The sequence below is a fragment of the Agelaius phoeniceus genome, chromosome 8, assembly GCF_051311805.1.
Source record: "Agelaius phoeniceus isolate bAgePho1 chromosome 8, bAgePho1.hap1, whole genome shotgun sequence".
Lineage (NCBI taxonomy): Eukaryota > Metazoa > Chordata > Aves > Passeriformes > Icteridae > Agelaius > Agelaius phoeniceus.
Genome location: NC_135272.1, coordinates 23,619,765 through 23,642,501, shown reverse-complemented (window position 1 = coordinate 23,642,501; position 22,737 = coordinate 23,619,765). Strand labels below are relative to the sequence as shown.

At 37.7% G+C, this 22,737-nt stretch overlaps 1 protein-coding gene across 1 annotated transcript in view; it reads right to left on the bottom strand.

Moving 5' to 3' along the window:
- Nucleotides 1–208: 208 nt before the first annotated feature.
- The window catches only part of ZNHIT6 (zinc finger HIT-type containing 6), a 32,230-nt gene continuing 9,701 nt past the window's right edge, over nucleotides 209–22,737 (bottom strand). Inside the window, exons 7-11 of the mRNA XM_054638787.2 lie at nucleotides 20,719–20,787; nucleotides 19,858–19,938; nucleotides 19,280–19,360; nucleotides 5,346–5,470; nucleotides 209–1,100 (exon numbers count right to left, since the gene is read on the bottom strand). Coding sequence (XP_054494762.2) covers nucleotides 1,015–1,100; nucleotides 5,346–5,470; nucleotides 19,280–19,360; nucleotides 19,858–19,938; nucleotides 20,719–20,787 — 442 coding nt within the window. The 3' untranslated portion in view covers nucleotides 209–1,014. The remainder of the gene's footprint in view (nucleotides 1,101–5,345; nucleotides 5,471–19,279; nucleotides 19,361–19,857; nucleotides 19,939–20,718; nucleotides 20,788–22,737) is intronic.

Below are 22,737 nucleotides of genomic sequence, written 5' to 3'. Positions count from 1 at the left end.
ACCCCTGCAAAACCAAGGCAAAGGCTGATGCTGATTCCTGAGAATGCCCTGGTCAGTGGGGAGAGGGGCTCACCTGGCTTGCACCACTTGGGGCATTGCTGTTCTCATCCTCCACAGACCCCACAGCACAGGGGACTTGGATACAGGACAGCTGGTCTCTGATCTAAGAACCTTTGCAGAAGTTAACAACTGTCAGCAGACAATACAGTACAGGAATTTGTTTCCTTTACGATTTATTTGTTTTTAAGTAGGTAAATTTAGCTGATATGGCAGTAAGTATTTACAATAACTAACTGCAGCAGGTACTAGGAATATGAGATGCATAACACAAGCATTCTTTAGAGGTCCAGTGTTATTTGCATTAGTGCCACTCTATGCATCCATTTCTAGGGATATAAAAACTCATGCTAATTTAGAAGACCTGGAGAGAAGACCAAACACACTTGCAACATGCCACCCTGAAAACACAGTCTGACCTCTCCATTAACACATGGAACAAGATGCAACCAAGTAAGGAACAAAAAAAAAAGTATTGCATCAAGCACCCAAAATGTCACCAGACAAGATCAAAAGTAACATAAGACCATTTTCAGTAGCTCAGTGTTACACAGAAACACTGTAGAAGGAAACTGATCTAATGAGATAACTGTACTTTTTTCTCAGTAAATTTAAGCATTAAGACTCAAATCAACATATAAATACAAATATGTGATCAGATATTTAAACTCAAACATTTGGCACTGAACTGGTTAGGGAAAAAGTAAAAACAATGGTGCAATTAAAGACTGCAATGCAGTTAGAATATTATTTTCTTCTGGAACCACAATTCCCCATCTTTTGATTTACATCCCTAAATACGCATTATTAAACCCAAAAATAGTCAAGCACTTTGAGAGTGCTAGCTTTAGTAAAGGAAGTTAAGCCAAACCTCTAGGAACTTAGTTGTATCAAAAGAATTTAATTAAATAATTAAAAAAATAAAAGCTCATTCCATCCTGTTCTCTCAAAGAACTGTCATGAACTGTCCTGAATCTCCCCTTCTTCCACAGATGAAAGGGATGAGCTTTCACTGTCTGAGTTCTCTGCAGGCTCACTGCCATCTGAGGATACAGAACACAAAAAACAAACAAGCAATTAGTTTCAGCAATGTTGTTTGCTCATCATACAGAAGCAGTTTTGTATCTTCTTCTCCTTTTAATCACTCTTTTCTTTAGGACAGCTATTTCATAAGACATAAAAAGTTTCATGACATAGGATAAAGCCCTGGATAGCACCTCATTGTTGAAGGAGAAAGCAAGACAATGCTGAGAATTCCTTTTATCTTTTAAATATTGGTCTTTCAGTCAACCAGCAAGCAGAATATTTATCCCCCACAAAATTCTAGATCTACTGAGAATTTTAAATTATTCGTTTGGCTTGTTTTAAATGTTATTTTCTGGGATGTCACAGACATATATTACAACTGTAATGAATTATAAATAATTTACACTTTTCCTAGCATTTCAGTTAAGATGAGGAACTACAGAGAAACTGTAAAGGGAAAAATTAAATTCCACTTGTTTTAGCATCCCAAAGATAGTGATGAGCTATGTACATCCATAAGCTAAGGCTGGTGAAGTTCAAGGTACACAATAACTTGTGCTTTAGGGCACAGCTGTTGCGCCCAGCTGAGATCATAAAGTGAAATTCTCATCTCCAAAACTGGTCTTCAGCCTCACACCCCACAGATCCTTCTTAAACGAGCCCTGACCCTGGTCACCTTGTGCTGATGTCATCAAATGCCACTTGGTTGGTGACACTCAGGCAGCACAAAAATAAACTACAGCAAAGTAGGCCCATGAATCACACACTGCTCTCATTGTTATTTTCAGTATTTGATCTATGAATTTAAAGATGCATTTGAGCATTTAGTATCAGAGGTTTCATTAAGAGAATGTTACCAAAAGGGAGCTGATGAAGTATAGCTACTGTCTGGTGAAGATAAGTTCTACAGCTGGCAAACATGGATAATACACAGGACACAGTGTGCACCTGTACAGTTTCCAAGGAATTTGTTCAAGAAAATAGAAGCATTTCACCCAGAAACATCAGAGGTCACATTTTGTCTATATTAAATCTAGTGTATAATCAATTAACATTTATATGCCAGATATGTACTGAGTAATGCACAAAGTAAGGCCTGTGAAAGCTTCCATAATCCCCTGCTATCTTCAGCCATGACTGACCCTGTATGCTGAAATCAGAGCACCTGTAGGTTTTGCTGCTAATCAAGTCAAGCAGCAAAACATCACATAAAAGAATGTGGCAATCTTCTGACTTACAGCAACGCTCCACAGATAGATTTTACTTCTGTTACAGTAATATTTAACAAGAATTATAGATTGTCTTCACTAAAAAGGAGCATACTTGTATGGTGCTGATAGCATTGCCTATAAATTAGGATTGCCCAATCCGTGTCACCATAAAACTGTCTGCAGTTTACTTATAATGTAAAATTTAAACTCTGAGTTTAAGTTTTTCAGTGACAGTTTCCTTCCTCAATCTTTATTTTCCTTATGTAGTTGAAAGTTTCAGCCAAAATACTTCAGCCATTTCTGAAAAGAATAATAGGAGGAATAGGCTTTATACTCATTAAATCCTAGCAGTTTCTCTTTGAAGGTGTCCAGCTCTTGCTATCCCCCACCTATTCCCCACCAGTCCTTGGGGGTTACTACTTGAATCTCAGGGAGAATGGTGATGTTTCCCCAGCATGTGCCTGATGCTGTGGCCATGAAAACTTGATTCTGTTGTTTCCTGGGGAAGGAGGTAGATCTGAGATTGCTCAGGAAGGAAGCAGATTTTAGCAACTAAATTCCCCCAAGACTTGGCTTCTTGTTCTAGCCTGAGTCCCTTGCAAACAGGGTCAGCAGGGTTATGGCTGCCCCTCGCTCAGCAGACGCCCTGCCACATGTCCACCCCTGGCAGCTGTTTGCCTGGAATGCAAAGGGAGGTCAGCACCAGGCTCCCAGCAGGACAAGTGTCACAAGTGTCCCTCTGGGCATGCCAGCAGGCAGAGAGGAAAGGCAGCACTGGGGGCAGTAGGATCAGCAGGGTGGATGGCTTGGGAGGAGAGGGCCACCGATACAGAGAGCCATACATGGCAAGGAAACTGGACTGCAACAAACTCTGAAGATACTGTAGCAGAAAGGTCACTTCTTGGGAGATGGGAAGGGGCTAAAATACTTCTCTGATTACAACAGAGAATTCTCCCTGGACAGCCTGGAGGTTAACGTAAGGTTTGCACTTTTAGCAATTATCTGTGAATGCAACTGCTAAAGCAAACTGAAAACTGTTTTGCTCCTCCTATGCTCTTTAAAGATCGCATGCAATAGAAAAGCACAATGATTTTGACACACTAACTAAAACAGCACTTTGTCTTCAGGCAGAGTAACAGCAACAAAAAGTCCTCCAGCTTTTATATTCATGTTGTGAACATGCTTTTCCTCAATGAATCTGAAATCACTGTCACATGCTTCTACTCTGAACAGAAAAAATACCAAGAACACAGGTTCCTAACCTAACTCAAGGCCAAAGTTGATTATTAATATCTTAACTAAGAAGATGACAGTAAGTTATGACAAAAGTTGTGAAAATCATAGTATTTTTGCCATTAGCTGTAATTTTTGCTGTGTCACACCCAAGACAACTTAACAGGGAGCTAATTAATTCATTTTTATGGAATCTATAGAAACAATTAAAACAACAACAACAAAAATCAATGGTTCTCAAAACCTGAAATGGCTGTTAGTGTTCTCAGAACCCCTGCAGGGATGACCACACATCAAATGATTCCTGCAGCAGAGGAAGGTTACTGTCCCCAAGACACACACTTGCACTGCCCTGTGGCAGAGCTGTTGGCACTTCCCAGCTATTACTGGCTCTCTCTTCCCCTGTTCTGCCTTTTACAGAGGAAATAGGTGCTGCAGCAGCATGGCCTCAAAATACCATTGTTCAATCAACACTTCCTTGAATCTGCACCCTTAAAAGGACAATCTCCCTATTAGCTCAGGAGACAATGACAACCCCATACAGATTAAGTACATGAGTCAATCAATTGTAATTCCCTCCTGACCTCTAAGTCATAGAGGTACAGCTGAGTACTGAAAAGCAAGGCTCCTAGAAAAAGAAATAATGGATGAACTCAAAAGCTGCCAGCTTCATGTACTGCAGTGTCTGTATGTGCACTGCCAGGGTGTGCACCCCAGTTACCAGACCTGACCCCCACCTCATCCCCTGGACTGCTCTCTCACTCTCAGCAGCCCCTGCAGTGCATAACTCCAGGAATTGTTGCATGCCACATACTTGGGCCCAGATTGCTCTCACTTAGGGGATCCCTCAGTGTAATCTAGCCAGAACAGCCAAGCTCCATGGAGGTCCACATCACTGGTACAATATTCCCAGTCTCACATTTTATCAGTCACATTAGATACATATAGAGCCATGGTTGAGCTGCTGCAGGGAAACAGTAACTGCAAATATATATCAAAGCTTTTTTGCAAAAATCTGCAAGAATTAGAGACTGGCCCATCACAGAAAGTTATGAGATATGATAACTAAGGTAACTAGGTGGGGGACTAGAAGATGAGAACTGATTCCCTCTTTCAACAGCTGAAATATCTTTGAGCAATCTTTTAGCTTTAGAAACAGATGCTGGGACATGAAGCCTTTACACTGGGGAGAAAAATTGAAATTAACTTAGAAACTAAAAGCAAATTCCTGCTAGATCTGGATTCTCTTCTAAATTAACTCCAAGATCAAAGTTCTCCCTCAAAAAGTAATTTTTAAAAGATAACACTGTGCTTTTAACTCACCCAAAAAGCAACTTTGCCATTACTATTTCTAATAACTATCTCACAACTCAGAATTATTTGTCCAATGTTAGAAGCTATGCTAGAAAATAATGGAGAATGATTCTTTGCATGATTATCAGGTTTATTTAAAATTCATCTTCCCCAGAGAGCCTGACTCTTCAGGAATAATCAACTCTGTCAAACTTTGCTTCTTTAAAAAGAAGTTAGCACAAGTCTCAATAATTGTTTCACCTTAATGGCTAAAAATATATAAAAAAAACCAGTAAAGCACCAGTAAACAAAGTTAATAAAAACACATCCAATACAGCTCATGGATGGATGCCACCAGCCAGCAATTTTAAGACAAGAGCATTCATAACAGATTCTTCTATAGCCTTCTTTAAGCTTCAGAAGGAAATATAAGACATATTGCTCATTCCTGGCAGTATCCTTAACTACTGTTTATATAACTAAAATATCCAAGTATAACATAACAGGAAATAAATATGTACTCACCTTGGCCAAGGACCACCATGTCATGCTTCAGTGTTTTCAAGACCACAAATAATGTTGGATACTCAATTATTACTTTGCCTTTCAGATTATCTAGAAGGCTTCTGCTGGCATCCAGTTCATTGTACCTTAAAAATAACAGGAAGTTTACTTTGGATTTTAATACTAGCAAGGACATAATGTGCATTTGCTGTGGGGGGGCGGGGGGAAGAGTAAAAGGCTTTCTGGCATTTCACACAATTTTCAGGTGATACCATGTCCAGAAGAACTACCTTATAATTCAAATTACATATCCAGTCTTATACTTCAACTACATATTTTTTTAAAACCTTCCTTGTATCTAAGCATAAAGAAAAAAAGGAGAATGAAAGTCAAATTTCTCCAAGGGTTGAAATGTTTTATTATGCCTTAATGAATATCTTTAGCATGATAAAAGAAATCTGATAAGGACATAGGGCTATCAAAATTGATACATTTATCAAAACCTGATTCTAAATAAAAAATAACATTTAATATTTTACTTACAGGTTTTAACACTACAGGTTTAATTTACTTGATCAGTAGTGTACCTTATTTATCACGTTTGCTTATAAATTACCAGTGAAGCCCTAGGAAGATGAAATAAAACTACAAAATCACAACGTACACTAGAGCTCTTAGAGCTCTGTTTTTGTAGGAGAGATATCCTTGTTCTGATACAGGAGCATTACAGCAATAATTTCTAAAAGATGGTACAACAGCCGCTATGCCAGAGCAAACCTCTGCTCACAGCAGCATCAGTGAGAAGCTCCCTGCAGAAATCCCCACGTGTGTGTGTGCTCCAGAGGCACAGGACTGGATGTGCAGTCCCCTCCCAGGAAAGGGCTCCTCTTCAGCCCAGGCAGTGGGAGCAGGTGCATAACAAATGATACCACAGTAATGGAAAGCAAACTGAGCATCCTCTCCACAATTATTCTCTCAAACTACAATGCTCTCCCCCAGCTCTTGAGCTACAAACCTGGATGTGGGATTTTGTGGAAAGGAAGGGAAGTATTTCAAAGGCTTCTGCAAGACGGACTTTGTTGCCTTCACTTACCAAAACTGAGGCATCCAAAGGATGCTCTGATATTATTATGCTGCAATCTGAGTTATGCAACTTTCTGTATGCAGCATTATTAAATTATCAGTAAGCCAATGTATCATCTAAGGGTAGATGAAGTTCAAAACCAAAATATACTGTAGGCAGTACATGTGGTATTTCCCATAGCTGCTCTACCTCCTCTGATCATTAACATATTATACAGTTGTGTTTTCTTTTGCCAAAACCAAAGGGATGGGTGAAGAAAATTATATACTTCATGATTTACAATAGTGTGTGATTAAAAGCAGTACACTGGGAGTCAGCACACAAGAATACTGGAGGTAAACCAGGAATTGAGTTCCTGGGATTTAAGGGAAACTTAGTTTGAGCAAAAATTCTCTCATTTTCAACTTCAAATCATCATGAAAATATTTGGTTTCGTGTTTCTCTCAAGCCAAAGTAATTATGACCTCTTCTTACTGAAACCCTTGAAAAGGGATAACAGTACATTACATGTCTTATTGAATGAATGCATTCATAAGTTGTGGATTAACACACATGAACAGAAACATATTTACTGCTTTATTTACAGTACTCTAAATGCAAAGTATGGCAATACCTTTCCTTTGGCAAGGACCTCAACACATTCCTTTCTGGTTAAGCAAACATTTACCACCAAGAGGCTAAAGTAATTCACATGCCACAATACACTTTCCATTATCTCATATTTTAGACAAAACATCTTTAGCGTCCAGCTTGGCATAAGATAAAACATTTGTACTTAAAACTATTTTATGATAGTAAATTACTGAAGTGTTAGATCACTGAGTCAGAGCTTTATCTTTTTTTGTTAAAGTAAATTTTATTGGTTGACAGTGACAGGAAAGACATGTAAATTTTTAGTCCATAATGTGAGCCATAAATTTCAGGAAGAATGTAACAAAGGAGCTTAATGCTTCTCTTATTTAAACTTGCCTGTATGTATTATCCAAAAGACCTAACTCTACCATATTTTCTACTTCATACACAAGTGCAAGTTGAGGTTTTCTGCTAATCCACCTGTCAGGCTCTTCCTTGACTGTGCATGCTTAAAAGATCTCAAAATAAAACTATTATTCATCACATGAATTCCAAAGTCTACTAAAGAACAGCTCTTGAGCAAGACTGATTTTTCAGGTTATCTCAGAAAGACCAGGTCGTGATAAAAACCTTCCCAATTTCATCCCAGAGCTAGAACAAAGTCATGCACAGTGTCAGAGGGTGAACAATAGAAATCTATGGGCAAAAGAAGACTGCCCTGTAGGGTTTAACCAGAAGCCTACACACACACACACTTCTAATTTTTACTTATGAAAAGGCTAGACCTGTTTAGAGAAAAATGAAATGAAATTGCCTTTTTTACAAGTCTTGTAATTTCCAGTAGTGACTATTCACCAGGATGAGCTGAGGATGTAGAGCAACACTGGCATAGTAGGCCCTTCCATGTATGTGCAGCAAATTGGTCTCACCAAAAGCAGGAGATGGAAGAACATCACAATCAGATATTACCAGATATCCTTTTATCACCACTTTTACCCACTAGTTTTGTTTCATTGGGATTGCATAGCCAGTGTGAGAAGAACCTGTAAGGAGCTGTGGCCTTTTTCAGACTCATCCTTCACTGTGCACCTCAACTGACAACCCAGTGAAATGAAGAACAACCAGTGTCAGTCTATCCTTTCATTTGGACTCTTCCTTACTCCAGGACCACCTGCATGAACCAACTTAATTGAGGCTGTCATCCTAAATGAGCTCCTTCACCCCCTCATGCCGGGATGGATTTGAGATAAACCTGGCTCCAAACTTACTGACCACACCAACAACACCATTGCCTTAACACCCATCTTCAGCTCTTTCTTTTAAACCTCCCCTCTGCTTTCTCTTTATTCCCACTGTCCCATTAATGCAAGTTGTCTGCACTATGGCTTCCTAATCCCTGTATTCAGCAGGACTTCTCTTTGCATGTTCCCTCTCCATCTTCTTTCCTTCCTGGTATTTACTTTCCACATATTTTCTTTTTCCCTTCCTTATGTTCCTTCAGCCTCCCTGAACAACACCCACTATCTAATAATACACTTTGCTGATTATTTTCTTGCCCCAAGCAAAGCTTTATGCCCATGTTGCAAAGCAATAATTAGGCCTGGATTTTTTCTTTATAAGAAATGACTCCATTTATAAGGACCACAAAGAGATGATCTTAGACAACCGTTTTTGATTTTAGCTGGAATGAAATAACAATAACTGCTTTTTGAAGAACCGAAATTAAGTAGAATTTGCCTGCTAGCAGGCAGTTTAAAAGCCTACAAAAATTGTGACAACTGAGAAAATTTAGCAAGATTCAGCAATCCCACATCAGTTCCCATACAAGCTCTATGAACAGTTGTTACCTTTCACAAAATACTGAAATTATTATGTCCCTGCACTTCTGATAGCATCTGTGAGTTTCTCCAAAGGCATGTTTCACTATAGTTATTCCACCACCTTCCAGGAATTCAACAATTCAGTCTCCTAATCTGTCTCCCACAGGCAGGAATGCCACATTAGGTCACTGCATCACAACAAGTTCCCCTCAAATGGAGCCTGTGGCTATAATCGCAGTGGCGTAACGTGTCTCCATGAATTCAGACAGCAGGAAATTCCCTGCTGATCAGGTCTTCCTGAATGTCATCTACAGGAATTTTTTATTCTTTAATAATAATAAAAAAAAATCTGCAATCTGGAATTAAAGATAAATTGTAGCCATGTTATTTCTTTAGTTTGCTCTTCTATACACTGAAAAGAGAACAAACAAGTTTTAGCGATCTAAATAATTATAAATATTACCAAAATGTGGATTTGTGTAACGACATTTATGATTTCCCTGTGAGAGTGATCAACTAAACTGCTTGCACATATTTTACACAAAGATGACTTCTCTTCCTAGAACTGAGTGGAAACATCGAGGTATTTACTTGGCATAACTCAGATACAATAAATCACACTATCTATTTTGGGCCTAGTCCTAAAAATCCACAACCAAGCTTACACTAATGTATGGGAAGAAAAAAGGATTTTTTTTCACCAGACCAAAGAGAGTAGCATTTCCTATGTATTTGCATATGCCTAGAAGGGGGCAAAGACTGGGTACAGCATTTAAAGTCTCTCCCAAGCACTCATTCTGAAGTGCTGCAGTATTGCAAAGATAATAACTAACAGATGGACTTTCATTCCTAAGTGGTGAATAACCTCTTCGTGTGGTTATGATTTGGTGAACATCGAAGTAGGGAAATGCTCTCTTGAATTAGGTATGAAAGGAAAACTGTATGGCAGAAAGCAAACACAATGCATTGAAATAATGCACAGTATTTATATTTAACTTTGTCACTAGAATTCTGACATTCTAAAAAACCTAAACCAGTGAATTTGATTAGTCCAAATACATGATAAAATTGGAAAACTCAATGTGCAAAACAGCAGATATCTTAGAAACAAACAAACACAAGAAATCCCTCAAGACTTGCCATAATACTTCCTTTATAACTAACTCTTACCAACAGCAAACCAATATGATGGAATACTCTCCCGGAACACTCTTTTAAGGAAAGAGAATGGGAACCTAGCCCAAGTTGATATTTTAATACGAAAAAAAATATACTACAGTTTACAGAAGTATTTAAAACCTGCCAGCTTCTCCTTTCACTCTTGGTTACATTTCTTTTCCTGGTCTAGGACCTCCATAATTTGCCTCAACAGAGGTTCATGAACCTCTCCTCCATACTACTGATACCTGCATAACTTAGTCAATACCAGTACAGACCAGATGCCTGGCCAAACCCTTTTCAAGTCAAATCCCTATCCCAAGCAACACTTCCATCAAAAACGTGCTTTTTCTGGGGAGAAAAAAAAGAAAATTAGGACAAGAAATGGTCTCTTATCAACCATTTGGACTACAACTCCTGCTAGAAACCAACTAAAAAATACAGGAAGAAAAGTTGCCAGCATAACAGGAAAGCATCTTGGACATCATCACCACTTCCTAACTACACCTATGTTCACAGAGCAAATAAAGGCACAGCCAATTATTGAGACAACTAAGGAGCTGTTCCTTTTCCTTGTCATATTTCACCCATAGGTCATCCTCAAACAATGACTATACTAAGACAAGCTGTAACAATCCAAGGTCTCCTCTCTTTCATGGGCTAAGAAAGCTAAGAACTGTTGAAAAGTCAAGTGTAAAATGGGGAAAAGAAAAACTGAACTCACAACCCCCCTCTTAGGACAAACGTATTTCAGGCAGTTTAAACATCCTGCAAGGAAAAAAAGTAATATCCAGGTGAAGATAGCAGGAACAACTGTCACCTAAATTATATGACACAATAGTAGATGTCCAGAAAAACTCATTGGTGTTTTTCTAGAAAATATACAAAACAGTTAATGGAGAGAGGAGTAAAGTAAGAGTACAAGTATGTCACCATAGATGCACAAAGGCTGTCCTTGTTTAAGCCTCTTGAGAATGAGGCAATTGCACAAAGGAAGAAAAGCACTTTAAAAGTTGATTAATGGCAGTAATGGAAAAATATATCAATTGAAGGCAAAACCCATTAAGCAGATAAGGCAACTGCTTCAGCAATTTAGTGGACTGAGCTTAAAGAGTGATGTGGTAAAAGGATTCAGGATCACAATAATGATCTAAAGATTAACTGAAGTACAGAACATTCTGCATCTTTTAGTTATAAAACAAAGTACAATAAAACAAAGGGAAAATGTGAAACTAGCAAACGTCAGTTTCTTGCATTTGGCAGAATTTGGTGCAAAGACTACAGAAATAGAGTGATACTGAATTTCAAGAATGCAAATTCTTTCCCCATCTCATAAGACATAATGAAAAAAAAGAACAAAAATCCAGCAGCAAGTAAAGATGCTATAATTCAAGTGCATCACAGCAATAGCTCTTTACACACATGGGAATTTACCTACTTTGTGAAGCCAGGCAGCTTCACAAACTGCTCAAAAGCTCAAGGTTCACAACTCTTTAAATACTATAGAGCTGACATATGAAAAAAACGCAAACCACAATCATGTAAGGCCACTATATGACTTAGATAAAGAAACAAAACAGCCTGAGTTAACACTAGCCAGAAGACTTATTGTGAATATGAAATTTGACAAGGGAAAAGTTCTGATTAGTAAGACAGTGAGCTGGCTACTGCAGATGAATGCAAAAACTGCAAAGGCATCAGTGGCATATTTAGTATAAGTAAAAGCTATGCATGGTTCCCCAAAAATGCAGAGAAGTCAAAATAGGAATCTTCCATCACTAATACATTATTGGCACGGTCACAGGGAAAAAGCCTATGTGGTAAATCTACTTTACTGACAGCATACTGATACACAGCCCCATGAAACCTAACCATAAATCATTTTAGAGGTGCATGGGTTATCAAGGAGTATCAAGAGGTGAAATGATAAACACTTAATACATCAAGTTCAGAAAATGAATACATCAAATCTCATTTGACAAATTAGCGCAAGCAGGCAGTACACTGCTAAAATAAACAAATACAAAACTGATGAGAAATCAGTCACTGTAAATTGGAAATACTTTTCTTATTATGCTTGAGTTAATCTCATGAACCTCCACTTCAGGAAGAATTGACCCTTCTCTAATTTTGAATCCCTGAAGAGCAAGTATTAACTTCCAAATTTAGCTCATATGGAGAGAGTCTAAATACCTTTAACACTCTGTATTGAATGGTGGAAACATATTCAAAAATTTTATACTTATTTTCATGGGAATCACAGTATCACAAACATTCCATTAAGGTAACAGGTTACCAATGCTTTACAATGAAAAGGAAAAGCTATGAAGTAAAAAAAACAAATTACTCTCTTGGGAAACAAGCAGGAAGGTCAATTCCTACTTGGCAATGTTGAAACAATCAGCCCTAGCTCACTTCCGTCAAAAGAGAGTTAAAAAAAAGCGGGATTCCCCTTTGGCAGGATCAGGAGGAAAGAACAGGTTTTCTCCTTCCTGACAAGAACGTGAAGAAGTTGTCCTCTCCTCTTTTTCTTTAAAAAAACTGATGGCTATGCTGTCATCTTTTCACAGTGCTGCAGATTCCAAGCTCAGCCTATCACTTTAACTGTTCAGCACAGAGTTTGTATCTTTGCTTCTAGAAGCCTCTTCAGCCTTTCCATGCTCCTGGTCCCTGAAATTTAGGAACTGTGCTAACTCTAAGTCAGCATCTCATTGGTTTTTCTGCCAAGAAACAGGAGCCAATCTGCTTGTTCCTTCAGAAGAATATTTTAACAACAACCCACAGAGTTGAATTAAGCCCCTCAATAGATCTCACAGCTCTTATTCTATACTGGAATAGGACAAGGTTTCAAGATCACTTTGGTTCTACAGCTCATTTTCACCAGCTCCTTCCCTCAGCCAAGGGGCTACTGATTATCCAGCAGGGTTTTTCCAACTATAGCAATTTCTTGAATTTCATAGCCTGTTTTCCTGCCTTCTAGCCTGCCTTACATGTGCATGCTACACAGCAGATGAACTCGTATGAGGACTCTTTCCATACTATACATGTTACATAGGTACATACATATAGGGGAGCTCCCCTCTGTTCTCCAGTAGAAATGGCAGGCTGGAGCAAACTGCAAGATTTGTTCTTGAAACATCTGCACATTCTAAGAGAGGACAGAAAATTTGCTTGTGCCTGTGCTGAGTAGGCTGCTCCTATGCTTTAAACCCAGACACAATGAGAAGAAGAGAATACTGTGTACAGTTTTTCTGGTTTAGAATTTGGGGTCTGCCAACCTGCTTTGCAAGCATGAAGTGTCTGGGGTATTCAGATCTGCCTGTGGTGCTTACAGAACACCACTACATGGCTGGACAGGTCAAACGACAGCTGAAGCCAACCTTAATGCCCTTACTGCTCTCTCATCTTCACCTCTTTACTTACACATTCCTCCTCTGCAAGTTGTCTGGATTTAACTTGCTGTACTAAAGACAGGAAAATTTTGGAGTGGAGGTTATGATCTCAAAAAAATCTCTGTGCAATAAATGTCTCAGTCAGCAACTCTCTAGCTGGGACACTCTAGAAACCCTAATGCAATACCATTAATTATAAAACAGTTCATCCAAAAGAATTCAGCATGGATTACAAAACACTGGATTGTTACTTTAAAAAAACCAGGCGTCTACTGGTTCATAAAGGAATCCCTTTCAAGAAAAAATGATTGCACAAGATAGTAAGATGGACAAACTCTGGGTGTTTTTGAAATCATCCCAAAAATCTTTTGAAAGGTCAAGTAATTGTAGTCAGACATCACTAACATTTAACTATGCCTGCTATGAATTCTGACCATACACACTTACTATACTCAGCAATGAGTAGTTTTTTGCTTTCCATCTCTGTTGTGTAACAGGATTTTACTGAAAAATGTAAGTAGCTAGGAAGGAAAGTGACTGTTTTTTACAGTAAAAGCTGTGTAACCTGGCATCTGCTGCTCTGCATTGCTTTTGTCAGCAGAAAGACTGATGTTCAGATAAAGAAGGAGCATGTGAAAAATGAAACTGAAATGGCTGCAGTAGCAAACTAGGAAGTCTGAACCTGCAGGAGAACGTAAGGAAGTATTCAGTAAGAAAAGCAAGAAGTTTTAATTCAAAAAGCCCCACAAACCAAAATCCAACACTCTGGGGGAAAAACAGCAGCAAATTTAAATACACAGGAGTGCTGTGTTTAAGAAAGAGACTACAGGCCAAATTCTATTTCCCCTTGAACAGCACAAAGTCACCGGTGCCTGACTACAGTTGTGCAGAATGTGAAGAATGACTATTGTAAGCTGGCTCCCTGCTTTTGTAAAGCTGGCAGAGCTGCTTTTGTGCCAGCTGCTGTAAGCTACAGAGAAGTAATGAATTCTACTGTCAATCTTCTGGCATAGGTTAAAGCCAGCTTGGGGTCTGTTCCAACTCATGCCAAGGCCAGCAGTTCAGCCAAGGATTTGTATCCTTAATTCCTGTCTCATGTATATTGTCTACTACACAAATGTGAAAAGAAATTGCTTCCTAAGTAAGACTAGAGAATAATAAATAAAGCACACCACTTTTCAACATTTGCAGAAAATGCAAAGAAGAAATAATGCCTGAAATGTACTAATTCTAGAACACTTGCTCTGCAAGATGAAGTTTCTTTTTAAAAGAAACTGAATTATGTGTGAGAAGCAGAAAGCAAAGACTGTAAGTTCTCTTGGTTTTACATGAAGTTATTCACAAATGATAATGCAGAAGGAAGTGTCTAAGGAAAACAAACAGCTCAACACTTAAAGCTACTGTCAACGTATTTCAATAACAGGGTTTTTAAAACAATCCTAAAGTAACTGACACAAGTATCTAATAGACATTTTTAAAGATAAGGAAATGAATAATCTAAATGCTACATTAAAAAATGTGGTTCCATTACATTTCTACTGCTTTTTGAATTCCAGGATAATTTTCCAAAAGTATGTTGGCTTTATTTGCCCATACTAAGACAAAAAGCTTCACCTTCCTGAATCTATTACTGCGACTACTGCAACCTACTGATGAGATCTAACCCATAGTTATTTAAAAACAATAGACTACAAAAGAAAATTCTCTTTGAGCACAGAGCTAAGTCATCCAAGGAAATAACTTTCATTTCTGCCAGCTGATCTTGAGACAGGGAAGTGATCCAAAATTACTAACATCATCCAGCCTTCTGGAAAGCAACTGAATTAAATCAGTTAAAGCAAAAGAAGTGTTCACCACCATAAAACAATGGCATTTAGTAGAGGAGAACCTCTGATACTTGTTTAGCAGATTTTCTTCCCTGTGGTCCACAAGAATTAAGTGCCAAACATGCCATTATTCTCATGTGCCCCAGCCAGTGCCACCACAGACAGTTAAGAAGCTCCTTGATGTTGGAATTGGCACAAAAATCCTTTTGGTATTTTTGCTTTCTGAGTAATTGAAGCATGAGCTACACCAGTATTTCTGATACAGAAAACAATTCTACAACTGATTCTGTATCCATTCCTGTATGATGTGGCAGTTTTACAACAGGAAAGTGACAGGATATGGTCCGGTACAGTTCTGTACTCCAGCTCCTTCATGTATTTGCTCTACTGAAAGCAGTGGGCTTTGCAAAGTTCTTAAAGCCAACCAGACCATATTTTCCAGGCACCTAAATATTCTGCCAGTGCATACTCTGACCTTCCAATCACCAGAAAGTTTTCTGCAACAACTTATTCTGAAACAATGCTCACATGCTACTCTGAATAGGCCAAGAAAGAATATTACTATATATAAGACCTAACACTGATGTTTAAGAAAGCATTATTTTTCAATTCTATTAAATCCTATATATGTGATTAAAGTGTCAACTATCTAAACAAGATTCATGCAAGATGTTGCTGAACCCAATAAAAGATATTCAATTTTTGTGGTTGAACCTCATTTAGATTTATTTAATTGTCTCTGAAAGTATCTACTTCAAATTAAGTTTAAGTTGCAGTTATTTTTCTTATAGAAATAGGATCATCTTACATGATAAGACTGAGTAAATAATTTCTCATAAAGTATCTGCAGCTACAAAACAACCTAACTTACTAATGAAAAAGACCAATAATCTTTTTGATTTTGGAAGGGCTGCTGGCTGTTTTGGTTTAGGTTTTTTTTTGTTACACAAAACCTGATAAGGATATTCTCAGGAAAATGAGAAGGGGTATTTCCCAAACCACACTCTGTAATTTGGCTGTTGCACCTTTCCTTTCCTTACTGGAAAAAGCAATACTCTTACCATATGAAGTCACTTTGAAGGCATCCAAATAAAGGTCTGAAGACAGTCAGGACACTAATTTATCCAGAAGAAAGAAAATACTACTTTATGAAAGAATGTAGACTATAAAAATCATCCAAGAGGCAGAAGTTAAACCTTCCTTGGAATAGTTACAGCCAAGGAGAGAATTGACACCAATGCTAACTAAATATTGCATAACAGGTGATGGAAGCAAGCAGTACCCAAATGGAAAAGTATTCTGACCCATTCAAAGGCAGATTTTTTCCAAACTTCATTTAAAAACAAAAGGTTTTAAACGAAGAAGAGAGTTATGTAATGCTTGTTTTTTGAAACTCTCCTTTGCAAGATTCTTCATGAACTAAGTGTAGCAAATGAGAAGATAAACCAAGTGAAACTAAGAGTTACAGAGCATGAATTGACAGTTAAAGCTGAAAAGACAGGAGGAGAAATTATGCTTTAGGTTACCCCAATTAACTGTGGAGTGCTACCAATTCATACTGAAAGCAATTCTTACAAGCTGGTTTTAGAGAAGACAGAAAAAAGAACTTATCATAAAGTTCTCTACGAACTGTCACCACTGATCATAAAAGACACATAGCAAGAAGAAAGCAAGGACCGTGTTTGGCAGCTATCCATGATATCAGCACACCAGTGTGCAGAAGTTCCACAGAACTCCTGTGAGAAAGCAGAAATCAGTACTTCATGGCTAATTTATATTTCTGGAGAAAGAAAAAAATAAAACCTCAAAAATTTAAAGCATTCTACAGAGGACCTTCAAACTAAAAGGATGATTTGCTGTGAAACACAGAAAACAGCCAAAGCTAAACCACTAACTCCTGTTTCATAAACAAGTGCAGGAAATACTAAAATCCTTCTGTAACATACTTATCTTAGAACTAGAAGACTAACATTTTATAATCCTGTTTAGATACTCTGTGAAGCACCACTGCACTGCCTCAATAATACAAAACTGTAACTACAAAACTAAAAGGATTTTTTTCCACAAGGTTGTAAGGTGCTAAGCCTAAAACCAACATTCGATGTAAAAACATATGTTATATGTTTTCAACTTTTCTATTTTTTATCAGCTTATGGAGAAGAAATTTTTCTGGTGGGCACAGGAGTTGTAGATAACAAACATTCATGACTTACATGTTTCAGTAGCCTACATCAATCCTACTCCTTCAGTCTACCCTCAAAGTGCATTGGCAGAGCATTTTGCCATACAGGAATATACAGCCTAAAACCACGCAGAATGAGGAGGCACAGGATGAGAAATTACACTGAGCTGACAGTGGCACTCAAGACTACACAAACCAGCAGTTAACACTTCCCACTGTTAAAGAAACATAGATAAAGAAAGGTGAGGGAGCTCTGTTTCCACTCCATTTTTGATCCATAGGGAAGATCACTAAGCAGCAAGTGGTCATGTTTCAATCACAATTACTTCCACTGCAATTCCAGCTGTTGATTCATAGAGTACAAGCCAATACTCTCCAATCAACTTAGGGACGAGGAACCAAAAGGATAAAAAATCAAAACAAATTCTCTCTTACTTATCTGTAATGATTTTTACAGTAAAAATCTGCATTCCCTCCCAGAGCTGTTGTCACAACAAGCGCTCTGAGCGCCTGCTGCCACAGACACAGCTCATGTTGACAGAAGTGACTTTATGCTGACATAGCAGTCCCACCATTTCAAACAAACTTTGTTCCTTCCTTCCACAGGAGGAATTTTTTTTCAGTATGCTGTTTTCTTGACCTGTCTGCACTGCCCCAGCTGGGCCTGCACCACAAACTTATACGAAGAGATTCACAAAATTTCCAAGTGAGGAAGTGCAGTTCTCAAGTCAAGATACACTTCTATTTTAACCTTCTACTTGTTTTCCTGTACATTAAACATTCACTAAGTGGGATAAATACCAGTTACTCCAACCTCATTATCAACCTCATATAAGAATCAGGGCTCTGTATCTTCAAATTCACTTAAAAACAACAGGTTTCTAGCTGGCGATTCTGATGGCAAACATTACAACCATATATCAAATAATGATTGCAAAGAGAAAAAAAATCAATCAAAATCATTAAGAGTTTGCATTTGGATTTGAATTGAAAAGTACATTGCACATTTTTTAATATTACTGGGAAAAATCCCCAGTATAAACTGGAAGCTAAATTACAGCTAAAATTCTTACAATATATCCTTATTTCCCCCTTAGAAATAATGTATCATATTTTAGGGAAGCATATTATTTACATTTGTTACATTTGAAGACAAAAATGTAATTTCAGATGCCTAACTAGGAATCACCACTGAACCACAGTAAATTATGCTACTAAGCTGCTACATATCCTTTTCAGCAACAATGACAACAGGGTGGAGTGTTCAGAATAAAATATTTCAGCAAAAAATATTTCTTTGAAGCTTAATTTTGAAGTTCAAGATTATTGTCTATTCTGAAAAAAAAGAAAACAATTCTGCACAAGTCTGAATTCTGAAGACATAAAAGCCCACACCCAGAAATATGGTAACATGAAGAGTGATGAGCAAGTAACTTTGAGAAAAATGTGTAATTTCAAATGCAGTGACTGGATTGTGATAAACACATAATTTTTGCTGCACTAATTTAAAAAGATAAGTCTCCTTGATGATCACTTCAACTCCCTCTCTCCCTCTGGGAGGTTAACATATCCACAGCAGAACTTCCAGAAAGAAATTGATGTATGCATTTCTCTGGGTCAATACAATTATTTAGCATTTTAACACAGACCTGTGCTCTGTTACATGGACATGGACTGCTCCTGAAGCAGTTTAGGTACAGGCACACTCACTCAACAATTGCACTGAAATGTCAATGCTGACATTATAAAAGACAAAGAATTAGCATTTTTGCCAAATCATTTTTATAACTCACTGAAGTTTAATCCATGAGATTATGTAATCTCCAATTGTAATACTGGAGATTATTACACACTAAGAAATGTGTTAAATCTTCTTGTTATTTTTAATTAGTAAGCACATACACTGAAGAACCACCTTACCTGACAGAGTTTCGGCTCCTGTTTTCTATTTTCATTAAAATTCGTACATCTGATTGAGGAGATGCTGTATAGATTTTTAATCTGAAAAAAAAGCAGCAAAGATGCAGAAATGATGTACAATGACTTTTCTTCCTGTCATCCGTAAGAGATGGATCTCTTATGCATAATCAATAGCCAAAATGATGTATTTTTTCATTAAAACAATAATTTGTCAAATACTAGGTGTTTTCTATAAATGAGGGTTAATATATTAGCATGTTTTTCTAATTATTCTGAAGGTTTACTGTCACCTCTACTGAAGTTAATTATGGTTACATTTTTCAGAATTACAGTTGCTTTATTTGGTTTTTATGCCATGAGTCAATTTCTTAATTTTTTGTTGGTTTAAATTTGGTGGCTGGACCCCAGGGTTAGTTGGTTGGTGAATGTAACGATGTCACAGGAATTAAGGATGTACTGCTGACTGGGAACTCAGCACTGCAAGCTGATAGTGCAGCTAATTTAAGCCATGTATTCAGAACCATTCCCTTTTATTAGTGCATTAGATCAACGAGGCAGGAAAGTTATTCAATACCCACCTTTGACAAACTACAGGATCTGACTCCACTGGATCAATGTATGGCTTGAGGATATCAGCAAGTGTTTTATCGTCAGGCACCCTTTCAGCAAAGATAGAAATCAAGCATGTGAGACATCCCTCATCACATACACAAATATCTATTGTGAGTCACCTGTATATTAGCATGCTACAGTGGCACAGCTGAGTAGCTCATGGGAGGATCATAAGTGTGTATCAATACTGCACAGATATGGCAGCTTTATCTCAGTTTCAGCACTGGGATTTCACAGGCACGTATGAGGAGTAAACAGATGCATATCTCCAGTTTCTAACCCTGCAAAGAAACATGCTGTTCCAGTAGCCCTAGGAGCAGACAACACATAATTCTCATCTCCCTTCAGGCTAGGAAAAAAGGAGAAACATTTGTCAATAAAAGCTTATTTATTTTTTGCCTTTTCAAAATGTGTTTGTGGACTTTCCTACAAAGCAAACAATGCAACCATTTCACCCTGTATGAAGGTCAGTTCCAGAGTGCAGGTGAGGAGGGGTGGCAAATTGTGCTGAACATCTGCTCCATGAGAAGAGAGTGTGTCAGGTGTAGGGGCACTACTATTATGAATATACAAACTCTCTATTTACATAGAGAAAAGGACTAACAAACATTATGCCTGATTTGGAAAGTCTGCTAGCTTTCAGAGAGAAAAGGACTACACAACTTTCAATACTTTTTAGATTTAAATGCTCTTTTATTTAAGACTAAAATAAATACCTGAGTTTACCCTGTATAACAGAACTCAGTAAGAACTGATTAAAATATTTTGCAGTTCAACTTCAGCAGATTAATTGAAACTTTATAAAAATATTTTTTAAAGCTCTGTACCCTTTTAAAGTGTATTCAGCATGACAGTGAGGAAATATGAGCTTCAAATGCCAGTAGAACTTGTTCTCCCTGAAAAAAAAAAGAAATGCATATTCTTAGTCTTAGTTGGCAACAACAATTTTTTTCTGTGATTAAGCTTGGTAACCTACAGCATAGGTGCAAAGAAAATACACAGTTAAGATTTTGAATGGCTTCAAAGAGTAAAAGGGGCATGCAGAGAAGCTGAGATGTCCTTTGAAAGATGTAATGCTCCCACATCCTGTTAAATTTCAAATCCTCATGGAATGAAAATCTGTTCCTTACAAATATATGAAGATATCACCAATTAACTGATCAACAGTATTTCACATTTTAAAAGCGAGTCCAGCTGCCCTTTAATTTCAGAAAAGGAAACTGCTTTTTGGCATATCACCCAGGACAGATTACCAAACCTGTGTAACAATAATAGCCAGAGTCCCAGGTGAGGCTGGGTCCTACAGAACACAGGGGACTCAACCTCTTCCAGCAATTATGGCCTCAACAGAAAATGTGTCATGGCCAGGGAAGGAAGCTGCCTTCTGGCATAACATGGATAAGAGAAGTTAGAAAGAACAAACATTTTACAGAAAGATTGTAAAACTTCTGGTAGAGACAAAGTGATGTCACATTCCTTTCTTCTGTATGTCAGTTGCTATTTTTAGGATCATCTTCCCTCTCCAGCTAGCATAAGTAATACCTGAGAACAGAAGCTACTGAAGCATAGCTCAAAAGCAGAATCAATCTAGGCAGTATTTCTAGAGAATTTTGCTACATCAGGCAGTCTCGATTTGCCTTTTTGCTCACTTGCAGAAAGTCTGCAGAAACTTTTCTGAAAGAATTCCATGGGAGAAAGCTTAGGGAAAAAGATTCCCTAATCTAAAAGTCAGGTTCCTGGCCTTTTGCTCTGGTTCAGAAATTCACACTCATGACAAACAGCAAAGATTTAGAAATTGGAGCACAAACACCTGTGAGGCACAGGGATATCCAATGGTGTCTTTTTTTTAACTGCTTTTTAGAACATTATTATGATGAATCATTGCATCCAGGATAATCACCTTCAGTTATGCAAAGATTCTGGTCTACAATAAAAAGTAAACACAGTGTTGTTCCAACATGTTGATTAATTTGTTTATCAGGCCAATGAAACATTATCCAGCAGGTTCTAGCTGGCTGCAGAGAGAAGCATATGTGCATCCACTAGCAAAACAGTAAACTTAGCTGCTAAAATCAATTAACTCTGATAGCAATTTTTAAATGAAAGCCCTTTTTATAAAGTGAGCTTATCAAATAAGTAATTCTCTTACCTAGTTGTTCCTAGGAGAAAAGTGAGTTTTACAACTGAACTACACTTTCTGGAGTATAAGTAAAATCACATGTATTAATATTTACCAAAAAAAGAGCAAGCAGGAACCCCCAGCTCCAAGAAAGTAATAATTAGAATAAAATAAATTGATGAAGTCCAGGGTCCCCAAAACAATATGTGCTTCAGCAGAGTTGTGCAGCATGCCTTGTGATTCCTCCCTTCTTTCTACTCATGTTTGTTAAAGTAGAGAATGAGAATGTGGAATTAGAGAACATCAGGTCTGGAAGAGGTAAGAAGACTGTACAGCCAGAGCTGGAGGGTAACACAGAAAACATTATTAATCATATAGCATATATATAACCAGAAGTTGACATAGTATTTGGGCCCACTAATTTTATGCTCTTTTGCATATTGGTATGACAGTCCTAAATTACCAAACTGCAAAATGTTTTGAAATAACTCAAAACCACTGAGTGGAATTTTGGGAGTTTTCTACAAGGTAGGTAAAACAAGGTTTTGCAATTCTTATCTTGACAGCTGAGGGAAGCACCAACGTTACCATACACACAGAGCAAACTGGAATATCCCTAAGGTTATGTAACCAGTTCAGTTCCCTTGTGATTAACAAGCTTGTGACTCCTCTCAAACATGTTAATATCTGCCATTTAACACAGAATGGTGTTATTTCAAAGCACTTT